The following is an 11964-nucleotide window of genomic DNA, read 5'->3' as shown; positions in this document are numbered from 1 at the left end:
CAAGGTGCATGCCTATACTGTCACCTGAGATGTGGAGGTAGGAGAATCAGAAAAGTTCAAAGTTGTCCTTGGCCACATAATGAATTTGAGGCCGTCTGAATGCATCAAAACCTGTCTCAAAAAAATAAACTTTTTAATTAAATTTAAAAACCAGCAAGCAAGCATTCCTCGAGACTAGATCTGTGGGCAAGAAACAATCACTCAGACTGCTCAACCCTGTTAGCAATTCTCACAGGAGTGGGGGATGTAGGCTATCATCCGTCACATTTGCCTCCCTCCCTGCTATGTCCCAGAGACCCATCTGCCAATAGCAGGTTCTCTTGCATCCACAGCTCCTTCATGGAACTCTACGTTGCTCCTTTTACATTTCTTCAGTCCCTCCACTTAAGCCATTTGCTATCAGACTTGAGCAGGATAGGATTTAAGGCATTCCCTGTGGGATACTGGATGCTGGAAACATTGTTCCAACATGCTGAGGTAAAAAGAGGGCTCTGCCTGAAGAGAGCTTACCCATAGCCTCATCCTCACTGTATCAGAGATTGGTCTCACCTTGCCCCCTCTCCAGCCTCCAAACACTGCCTTTGGGTGGCCTGTTCCCCATGGTAGCTTCCCTGAGCTGTTCTTTGAGACTGGCGCTCACCTGAATGACTGCAGTCTGAGCATGGAAGAGCTGGAGTCTCTGGTACTCCCAGGAGAAGCTACCATAGCTGGTTTTCATCCTTATAAGGGGCCAGTGTGTCTATAGTTTCAGGTCCTGGTAGGTATCGAGATGCGACAGGGGTTCTGACTGCCAAGATAAGACTCGTTTATGAAATTGTTGAAGATGAGAAAGCAATGGTATGAAGATGAACACATGTTGTCAAAACTCATATAAAGCAATAACTGCACCTGGAGGACAAAAACCCAAATGTGAGTCTCCTGGTGGCCAGGACCACAAGGGAAAGATGGAGCTGGGCAGGCAGCTTTGGCAGATGACAAAATGCCCCTTCTCGGCTACACTCACAGCTCTCACTTGTAAGAAAAATGAATCACACAAACCCTCACATCAGCAAGAACACTGACCATATAATTCACACGGGTGTGGATCTAGCCGGTCAGGTATAAGCTTGTAAAAATATCAATAATGGTGTATATTTCAGTAATGGGGTTGGCGGGGCATGTTGCTATGTGCTGGGGTTTTTCCCTAGCATCCTCATTTTCCCTGTGGAATGGGAAGATGAGCTGCTAGTCTTTGGTCTTCCTTCTTGCACAGCACACATTTGAAGTAGCGTGTTTCCCTCTGAACACTGCTTTCACTACAGGCTATGATCTCAGTAGCGGTTTTCCTATGAAATAATGACCCTACAAACATCGGCAAGTACAGTAATGACAAAGTATATATACTCCCCGGCTCTCTGGGTCACCCCTTAGACTCTCTTCTTACCTCAATCCTTCTCCCTGTCTCCGCCACTGGTGAACTAGTTCTTTCTCCCCACAGTGCAGCTCAGCAGATGGGCAGTGAGCACTGGAACTACTCCACCACTGGCTTTGTGCTGACAAGCCTTTTTAACAACAGCCAGACACACCTGTTCCTGTTCAGCATGGTGATGTTGGTCTACATCCTTGCCATGGCGGGCAACACGGCCATGGTCCTTTTGATTTGGATGGACACCCGACTCCACACCCCCATGTACTTCCTCCTCAGCCAGTTGTCCTTTCTGGACATCTTCTTTACATCAGTCACTGTCCCCAAGATGATAGTAGGCTTTCTCTTTGGTTGGACAAGCATCTCTTTCGGAGGCTGTGGGGCACAGATGTTTTTCTTCATGTTCCTGGGGGCTGCAGAGTGCCTCCTGCTGGCCCTCATGGCTTATGACCGTTATGTGGCTATCTGCAACCCTCTGCGCTACCCAGTGCTCATGAGCCGCAGAGTGTGCCTGCTCATGGTCGTGGCCTCCTGGTTGGGAGGATCCCTCAACGCCTCCATTCAGACTTCTCTGACCCTTCAGTTCCCTTACTGTGGATCTCGGAAGATCTCCCACTTCTTCTGTGAGGTGCCCTCGCTGCTGGTGCTGGCCTGTGCAGACACGGAAGCCTATGAACAGGTACTATTTGTGACGGGTGTGGTGGTCCTCCTGGTGCCCATTACCTTCATTACCGCCTCCTATGCCCTTATCCTGGCTGCTGTGCTCCGGATGCACTCTGTGGAGGGACGTAAGAAGGCCCTGGCCACATGCTCCTCCCACCTGACAGTGGTTAACCTCTTCTATGGGCCCCTTGTCTACACCTACATGTTACCAGCTTCCTATCACTCACCAGGCCAAGATGATGCAGTATCCGTCTTTTACACTGTTCTCACGCCCATGCTTAACCCTGTCATCTACAGCCTCAGGAACAAGGAAGTTACAGGGGCGATGAAGAAAGCAATGGGGAGGTGTGGAGTTGGTAGGAATGCCTGAGACCGGAGAGAGGACTGAGAGACAGTACCTCAGACCTCCACAGCATCATATGCATTGAATGCTAAGGCAAGGAAAAGGATCTCTACTTCAGTAACTTCAGGATCCTATTCTGGGACTCCCCTACAGACCAAGAAGTCAACTCCCAAATTCATGTGCAGAGAAGTGAAAGGAGAAGACATCACTTCTTCCCGTCCCCACACCAACCCCCAGCTACTGCTTTCTTTCTTCAGAGAATTGTCTACACTGGCTCCCCTCCACCTCAGCACACCCCAGCCTTCTTTGTGGACCATAGCAGTAACCCATGTCCTCTGTATCACTGAGGGTCTCACTGAGGGTGAGAGCTTTCCCACCAGCCCCACTAGAAGCCGAGGACCCATAAACTCCTTCATGCCTGGCTACTTCATCAAACTTCCCTGTCAGCACCCTGTCCTTAAGCATGCTGTCCTGCCTGCATGTCCTCAGCAGAGTCCTCCAGGCAGGAACTTCGCCTGACATTTTCAGATAGCATCTCATTCTCTTGCTTAGAAATGGCTCAACGCACCAGAGACATCTGCAACACCCAGTCCACGAGGGCTCTCTGACCCGCCCCACCCCCTGCGCCCACCATTTTCCCCTCATCCTATCTGTGGACTTGAGGTTTCTTTTTTCCCCCGTTAAGAGTGTACAGACCCAGACGGCAGATGATTTACTTCTTTAATGTCACACTGTTAGCTTCTAGGAGGAAACCTAGAACATGTGATCAATAACAAATCCTGGATAAATAAAAACTGCAAAGAACATTTCCTTACGTGATCTCAGGACTGCTGGTCCTGTTGCTAGCTTCTTGGAATTTGTTCCTGCCTTGGCAAAGACTCCATGTTCCTACCTCTTCCCCTTTCCTATCAAATGATAGGAAGTCTTTCCTATAAAATGATAAAGGTCTTTAAAGCCTGAGGCTAGCCCTTTCTCTTCACACACACATACACACATGCACATATACACACACACATGCACACACATGATTTAAGACCATGACTTCAGTCATCACTTGGCTCCAAAGTTAGCTATATAGACATACAGGTCAGCCAGACTTCCAACCCTTTCTCTCAGCACACACCCGCTCTAACTCCACACACCCACAGAATATTTCATCCTTCCACAAAGCTCTGTGAAGTCTGGCCACTTGGTCTCATCTGATACCCCATACTCTTCCAACGTCCTCCCCACCCTCCTCTCCACTGCTTCCAGTTTAGAGACCTCTCACCACAGGTGGAGGCTGCTTCCCCACTGTGATTGATCAACCCTTGGGCCTTCTAAAGTTTCTGATAGTTTAATTACTACCACATGTCATAGCAGAGCACAAGACCTCCTCCCTTTTTTTGTTTTTTGTTTGTTTGTTTGTTTAGTAAAGAATGTCCCATTGTGTATATATGACACCTTTTCTTTATCCACTCATCCGTTGATGGTTGCTTCAAGAAACTACACGGGGTTTCTGCAACTGATGGCAAAGCAAGAATTCAACAATAGGGTTGGTGGGTGAGCAGAGGAATTCTGGTACTTTTAGGATCTGTCACTAACAACATGCTCACAGCCAAGGCACAGTGCTAGGGTCTGGCAGTCAATTGCCCACACAAAACACACACACAAACACACACACACACTTCCATAAAACGATAGTGACAGACAGGGTGACGATAGAAAATGCCCTTAAGTGAAGAGTTCCCTTGCTCACTGGAGGGCGTTGCGGGTGAGGAATGAGTGTCAGTTAAAAGTACCCGGGTACTTCTCATCAGAGGGTCTTCTAGACAGTAGTGAAGGCAGCCAGCCACAAGAAGACATCTTTAACTGGGTAGTGAGGGGTGGGGAAAACAGAAGCCTCAATTCACGGGGCCTCACGTTTCTCAGACCGGCAGTAATTCCCTGCCAAGATAGCTCTAGTCATTTGGAGCTAGAAGCAGTGAAATCTCATTGGCCAAGACTCCGAGAAGGCGGGAATAGTGTAAGATGCAGACCAATGATAACAAGATGACAACCTGGAGCCCCGCACTACACGCATGCGCAATGCAGCTTGGCCTACTTTAGGAAGAGCAGCGCCTTGAACTCCAGCACCCGGTACTTGTTCTTGGTTTTACCCTCACCACCCAAACTTCCCAGTTCATCCAGAGGGCATGATGTTCATCTAGATAAACCTCTTAAACTGCCCTCACCCACCCATTTCAGTTTAGCCTGGGGGGGGGGGGGGGAGAAGGGGGGAGAGGGGGAAGAGGAGGGGCGCTGGGGAGAGCGCGGGAGTGTGAGTGAGAGTCAGAGAGAGAGAGACAGAGAGAGAGAGAGAGAGAGAGAGAGAGAGAGAGAGAGAGAGAGAGAGAGAGAGAGAGAGAGAGAAATGGGCCAGAGTTCCCTTCAGGTCGTACAAGTCTAGGTGGTTTCTTAGTCCCCCCAGATGCCCCCAGAGCCAGGCTGTCAGCATGACCCACTCAGCCAGCCCATGTGCTTGCTCTCTATATCTGGTTTAGGATACTTAGAGCCCTGATTCCAGTTGTGGGGAGCTTCGGACTGGGAGGCAATGCTGCCCACGTCGGGGAGGGAGGAAGTCGAAGTCGGCGTGACCTGGCCTTATTGCTTTGTGTGAACTCCACCTGACCATACTCTCTCCACAGAGACGGGACCTAACAGCCTGGACTATGCACTCTGCCACCCTGAGCAGGCTTCTTTTGGCCTGTAGCCTCGCCTTCATGCCCTTCTCAACAGGTGAGGGTAGAACAGAGCCATCCTTTGTGATTTACAGAGATGTTTTCTTGAATATCTGCTATGTTAGACCGTCTTAAAAACGTGTATAGGTATTCTGCCTGCATGTATATCTACGTATCACATGCAGAAGAGGGCTTAAGGCCCCCATGGAACTGGAGTTACCAATGGTTGTGAGATGCCATGTGGGTACTGGGCATCAAGCCAAGGTCTTCCAGAAGAATAGTGGGTGCACTTAACCACTGAGCCATCTCTCCAGCCAAAATAGGCACCTTTCCCACCAAAAGTAAAATTCTATAACCCTTATTCCCCCTTTCTCCTATTTTAATTATTTGTGCTTATAGCTTTTAAAATAAATAATAGATGTCCATGACTAAAAATCTTCTCTACCCCCCAGGTCAGCTTCTGATGACAGCAGTACTATACCTTTCTATGGGTTTTTCCAGGGATAGCCACTCACTGAAAAACCTACACTAGTTTCTTATCTGCTTCCAGGGCAGAATTGTACATCAAGTGTGCTGTGTCCTGCCACCCCCATCAAAAGCATGCCCACTGTGTCCTCCTGCTCAGCCTCCAATCACTTAGCCTCACAGATAGCTACAATAAAAGCTATCGTGAGCATGGTTACAGAGCAGAAAGTGCATAGGTACTGCTGGACTCTACAGTGGCACTTGTCTTGTTAGGGTTTCCAATGCTGTGAAGAGACACCATGACCAAAACAACTCTTATAAATGAAAACATTTCATCGGGGCTGGCTTACAGTTTCAGAGGTTCAATCCATCATCATTATGACATGAAGCATAGTAGCATGCAGGCTGTCATGATTCTGGAGAAGCTGAGAGTTCTACATCCCAATCAAAGGTCAGCCAGGAGAAGACTGGCATCCTCGGGCAGTTAGGAGAAAGCCCTCTTCCACAATGTGTAGAGCCTAAGCATAGGTTAGACCTCCAAAGCCCACCCCCAACATTGACAGACTTCCTCCAGCAAGGCCACACCTCTTAAAAATACCACTCCCTATGGGCCAAGTATATTCCAACCACCACAGTACCTATAGTAAACTGATTCTACATCATCAAATCCTCCCCCTCCAAAGTAATGCTAATGTCTTGTTGGCATTTGTCATTTGGGCTTTCTTTGTTTGTCTGTCTGTCTGCTCTCTTGTTTGTTTTTAGACAGAGTCTGTGTTACTCAGCCTGCCCTTGAACTCCTTGCCTCAGATGACCTTCCTCTCTTAACAAGTGGTCCCAATGAACCCAGCAGAGTTAAATGCTGCTGCCTGCTCTCATTCACTGTCAACTTCTGTTCGTCTGTGCATTCCACGGGGATTGGTATGCACACAGGTTCTAGCTGTGCAGGCCTGCAGCACTCCCAGGACACACATTTTAATTATATTTGATTTTGAATTTAAGCAAAATAGTCACATTAGATGTAGTAGAGTGGGAATGAGAATTCACAGGAGAAAGAAGGAAGAGGCATCTCCATATTTTCAGAGTTCTGGGAAGTCTCTCTACTGTTAATGACTGGCATTCTTTTTGCGATGATTTTCTCAGATTCTTATTGCTTTGAATATTAAGCTTTTTGTATTTTTATAAATTATTTCTCTCTATTTCTCTTCTTCTCTTTGTCTCTCATTTTTATTTTAATTGCTTCGGACTGGGCTCCATTCACACTCTAGAGGGAGACAAGGCTAAGTTCACCCTGAGTGTCTGAGAATTTCAGTGCCTGGACCATTTGGGCATCTAAGGGCCCCGCTACATCAGCTCCTGCTTCTGCCCAAAGTGGAGAAGTATTGACTTAGCTGGGCCAGGGCAATGTGGGACAGTAATTTGAAAGTACACATTAAGCAGAATTATTAAAATATTTTGCCATACACATATACAAACACACACACACACACACACTATCCTTCAGAAAAAACAAAGGCCCTGGGACTTTCACACTTACCATAGTTCCTTGCCAGGGAAACAAAGCTCTGAGGTATTCCTATCTGCCACCCAGCCCATGTCTTCTCCCTGAGTGACCTTCTTCTTCACCGTGGAGAGCATCGCCATGGCCCAGTCCTCAAGGCCAACCGGCCCATTCCTCCACGAGCTGTATACACAGCCCTCATTCTTTCTAAACATGAAATCCCAGAACTCTTGGTACCCGAGCTAGGTCAGGAGACTGTGGAGCTTCAGTGGGCACACCCTCATGGTTTTCTTACCTCAGTTCATGGGGCCACAGAGCCATGGAGAGGCAGCGCTCCTGAGGAAGGTGACGGAGAGCACTTCTGCAGACACCCCTGGCTCTCCCTCTCATTTAACCCTTCCTTCACTTTCTCAGCTTCTCCATTCCTATCTCCTGTCACTCTCTCCTCTGCCAAGAACCTCTCTCTCTAGAGTGGCCAAGCCCTGTCATAACCCAAGGCCACCGTGCTGCCTTAAGACTGAGAAGATAATATGGCTCCCCAGAGGCAGAGGATGCAGGAAGGACAGGCTCTGCCTTGTCACTTGCCCATTCTGAGGGCACCCTGTGCTGCCAAGGCCAAATCCTTCCTGCAAGTGTTTGGAATTAAACCTCCCCTGGGACTCCACTCACAACATCACCTTTCATTGAGGGCTTCCCTCAACCCTGTGCACTGAAGCCCCCGCCCTGAACTCTCTGACACATTCGTTTCTCTCTGTAGCATTTATGATCATTTCAGTGTCTTCCCCATCACAGAGCATGCTCCTCGAAGGCCGGGGATCACGCAGTGACTCTAGTATGCCTGAGAGGAATCAGAAAGCATCACTTGTGGATGGCGAGGGCGGAGTGGAGGGGAGGCCGAGTGGGAAGGACCACTCCAAGAAGCTGTGGCTCTTTGGGCATATGCATTTATCTCACCTGTGACCAATGGCCAGCCAGTTTTCTGTCTTGTCTTGTGCCCCCTACCCACCAACAGACTCCTGGGAAATCACAGTGAGTGAGCTAGAGGAGAAGGACGTGGATGAATTCAGCTCCAGTGGTCTCAAGTGTCCCACATGCTTCACCCTGAAGGAGAGGGAGTGCAGTCCAGAGCTCAAGTGGTGCCCCACGAACAAGATAAAGTGTGTGGAGTTCTCCGGCGTCGTAAACACAGGTGCCTGAGAGAATGGACCCGAAAGCATAGTCATGAATGCTCACTCCAGTGGCTGTTGGTGTTGTAATAGGCAAGTCAAGCCAGGAGTGAGAGGTAATATCTTCATGATCTTAAAATACGTGTCTGGCTGCAGCACAAGTCTGCACAGCTCCCAGCACAGCGCAGGTGTCAATCAAAGCGCTGCAGTACCCCACCCAGTGTTAGCGGGTCACTGCAGGGTACCAAGGGTTCCATCCACAGATGTATAGAAGACATACCAGTACTTGATTGACACGGCTTGGGGGAAATTCAGGGATTGGAAGGCCTTATGCGAGGAGAAAATCATCCCAACCCACCGCCTGTCTTAGGCCTAGAGAGCAGTGTGTCTGAGTCCTGTGAGAAGGCAGCTGGTCTGCCTTGGTCTATGGACCAGTCTTGTGTGGGTCAGAGTGGGACCTAAGGCCAGGGAGGGAAGTGTCGCATGTGTTTCTTCCCGCAGGTGTCAAGAACATCGGCATTCAGCTGATGAAATGCGTAACCTTAGACCAATGCAAAGACACAGTGACGGGTTTTATGGGTTTTACCATCAGTAACAAAAGTGAAATCTGTAAATCAGCCATCAGAAGCGGCGCCAGAGTCAAACCCCCGAACCCCATCTTCTTTGTTCTCTTCCTGGAGAAACTGCTTCACTGAGCAGCGGCAGAGGCTCAGCCACCACCACCGAAGAATTAAAGTTGCAGTTTTTGTTTGTTTATCACATTGATTGTCAATTTCAATACACGTACATTCAGTTATCTACTTGCGGGTTCCACAGACGTTAGTGTATGCCCAGCCACACAGGGAATGGAAAAGAACCTCTATGTGACTCCTGGGGAGGGATGAATGAGCAAGCATCTGTTCACTGAAAATGGGTCACTGATGGCAAACCAAAGGAATGAGTCTTCCCACGCCCAGTTTAGTAAATCAGTGAGTTTGGGGCATTGTCTATGGAGTGTGGGGTGTCAGCCGTGCTGTTACCATCTCCCGCAAGACAACCTCCAGCCTGGGTAACAGCTCAGAAAAGCTCCATCCCAAGAGCTCCCTGCACAACTGGCTGATGGTCCTGCCAGTCTCTCCCTCCCCAGAAGCTGCAGAACCTGGAGGGGCCTTGTGGATCTTGTAACTTGGGGAGTTTCCTGAGTCTAATGAGCCTCCTTCCTCCCTTCCTAGGAAAATGCTTTAGAGTAGCGGTGGGGAGTGACCATCAGAAAACACAGATTTTGATGGCCTTAGGAACTGACACATCGCTCAGTAGCAAAATTAGTTATGAAGTAGCAACGAAAATAAATTTATGGCTGGAGGTTCCTAAGACGTTGAGAAATATGTTGTTTTCTGATAGTCACAACCCACGGGTCGAGAACCGCTACTCTAGAGGAAACAGCCACAGCAGGGGCCAAAGCCAGGTCTTTAAGGTTTCTGAGCATTCAGAACAGATTAGATGCAATCACAACCATGATTAGAAATCAGTGTGAGAATTATGATGAACAGGTCTGTGCCCACTAGCCCTGGATCCGGCTTAGACACACAGTAGACATGAAGATTGTGGCTATGACTAGGGAAAGGCTAAGCTAAGCTAAGCTAGTGGGTAAACGTGAGGTCCATGCTATGTCAGGTGGGAACGGTTGGGACACAGAGATGAAGATGGGAAGAGACTACAACACCGTGTCTGGGGTTCCTACCAGGGGCTGGGCAAAGAAAAGGAGAGCAGACACACATGCTTGGTGCTTAACACACCATGGAGATGCTGCCCCCCGCTGGTCATGGTGGACTCCCTTACTGAGCATGGTACTGATGTGCAGTGGAGAACAGTCAGCCGCTCTTCATTCACTGGAAGAGTGACAGAAATGTCTCTGGATAATGGGGTCTCTTCAGGTCTCCTCTTCTGATCATTAGGATAGCCAGGGAACCTGATGCTGGACAACTCATCCCAGGCTGAGTACCAGAAACTCGGGATGGGTTGCTCTGAAGCAAGCTTTGCCGCGACCACCATCTCTTTTTTCGAAGTCTGCTTGTTTTAATCACACACAGCTCCAACCTATGTGAGTCTTCTTGTCAGCTGCTTTGGGTTTTTTTTTTTTAAGTCTCACATGATCTTGCTAAATAAATAGAATTTATATCAAATGTGAACCTTTCCATAAGACAAATCAATCAATAATAATAACTTTATACGTTTTTCTTAAAAAGTTATATGTGGTGTGACTGCCGTGTCCTAGAAGACCACAAGAGGGTGTTGGATCCCTGCAGCTGGAGGTGATTATAGGCCAAATTCAGGTTGTCAGCAAGAGCAGCAAGTGCTTTTAAAATTAGGCTACCTCTCCAATATAGTAATAGGCCTAACACTGTTGCTTACCTAGTGAGCTAGCGATACCTAGTGAACACAGAAGTCAGTGGTGGTCTCTGGATCAATCAGCTTTGAAGTCGGTAACACTTCTAATTCAAAGTCAAATCACAAATCGACATCAGGATAGCAGAGTAGGAAACACCACCAGCTTTCATCTACCCACGACAGCACAACCATAATTAGCTACAAACCAGAATGACTCCAAAGACCCACTACAGAATCTGCAGTAATTCAGTGGAGAAAATAGAGTATACCTACAGACTGTATCCCCCGTTAGATCAGATTAGACAAGTTGTCATCAACCCCCATGCCTCCACTCGCAAGAGAGCCAGATGCAGCACACCATCACGGTCAGTATAGGCCACCTGTAACGAAACACTAAGGTCCTTAGGTGGCTTCCACCAGAAAGCACATCATCTTTTGCCACTGGGTAGCCAGCAGTCATTTCTGTAAGAACCCACCAAGCCTAGGACCTCCCAGACACTGCATCCGTACCCATAGCAGCAAGCTACTTGGTACTGAAGTCTCCAGCGCCGAGTGTATGGCAGCAGATCTGAATTGCAGCAGAGCTGAGTCACTGCAGAGGACTAAGCTACAACCCCAGGTTCTTTCCCAGGTTCAACTCCCAGATTATGCAGGACTGTGCCCCCATGCTTGGCTCTCTTTCGCTTCCCAAGCTCTCCACTTGAGGAGCCCCTGAGTCTCAGCACCATCTGCCAATCTCAGTCCTGTCTTCAGTGCCCACTAGGCTGTGTTTCAGGCTTCAGAGTCAGCCAGGGCCAAGAGGCTCAGCAGCAGCTATAACTCCCCCTGTTAGAGGAACAATAGGAATTGGGAGCACCTTATTAGCTATCACCCCTGAAGACTTCAGCTGGCTTGTCTCCACTACAGATATCCAGGGCTTCGGGGATCCCTGAGGCGTCATCCACATCGACCTCAAGCAACAGAGCTGCCCAGAGGTAACATGGAGCCCAAAGGCACCATGGTTAGAGCATGGTTAGGGAAACCAAAATTGGCTAAATTAGCAGTTATGCCATGAGTGGCCACTAGGTGGAGATATTCCCCAAAATTTTGTGCCATTTGGTTGGTCAGGGGTTTTAGTTGTTGTTGTTGTTGTAAGGTCTCCCTCCCTGTGTAGCCTTTGCTGGCTTGGAACTCACTATGTAGACGAGGCTAGCCTCTAACTCATAGAGATCTGCCTGTCTCTCTGCCTCTGTGGGCCACCATGACTGCATCCCCTTTATCTTGATACACCTCTCTCCACACCTTGGGTCTTTCGAAGGTGGATTTTCTCTGATCGTGTGTGTGTGTGTGTGTGTGTGTGTGTGTGTGTGTGTGTGTGT

The 11964-nt window shown here is 48.6% G+C and overlaps 2 protein-coding genes across 2 annotated transcripts; both read left to right on the top strand.

The window, feature by feature from the left end:
• The first annotated feature begins 1466 nt into the window (after positions 1-1466).
• On the top strand, positions 1467-2516 carry LOC114630518 (olfactory receptor 2T1-like). Its single transcript, XM_028778752.1, has one exon. The coding sequence runs from the start codon at positions 1491-1493 to the stop codon at positions 2436-2438; it is 948 nt and encodes a 315-aa protein (XP_028634585.1). The 5' UTR covers positions 1467-1490; the 3' UTR covers positions 2439-2516.
• Positions 2517-4462: 1946 nt separating this feature from the next.
• Positions 4463-8997, top strand: LOC114630492. The gene is made up of 4 exons (XM_028778730.1): positions 4463-4529; positions 5078-5168; positions 8086-8262; positions 8741-8997. Exons 2-4 carry the CDS (start codon positions 5102-5104, stop codon positions 8932-8934), a joined length of 438 nt encoding a protein of 145 aa, XP_028634563.1. The 5' UTR covers positions 4463-4529; positions 5078-5101; the 3' UTR covers positions 8935-8997.
• The last annotated feature ends 2967 nt before the right edge of the window (positions 8998-11964 follow it).

Source organism: Grammomys surdaster, unplaced genomic scaffold (assembly GCF_004785775.1).
Source record: "Grammomys surdaster isolate TR1022 unplaced genomic scaffold, NIH_TR_1.0 340, whole genome shotgun sequence".
NCBI classification, from domain to species: Eukaryota; Metazoa; Chordata; class Mammalia; order Rodentia; family Muridae; genus Grammomys; species Grammomys surdaster.
The sequence above is the reverse complement of the archived record's forward strand: the minus strand, read 5'-3'. Positions and strand labels throughout refer to the sequence as shown.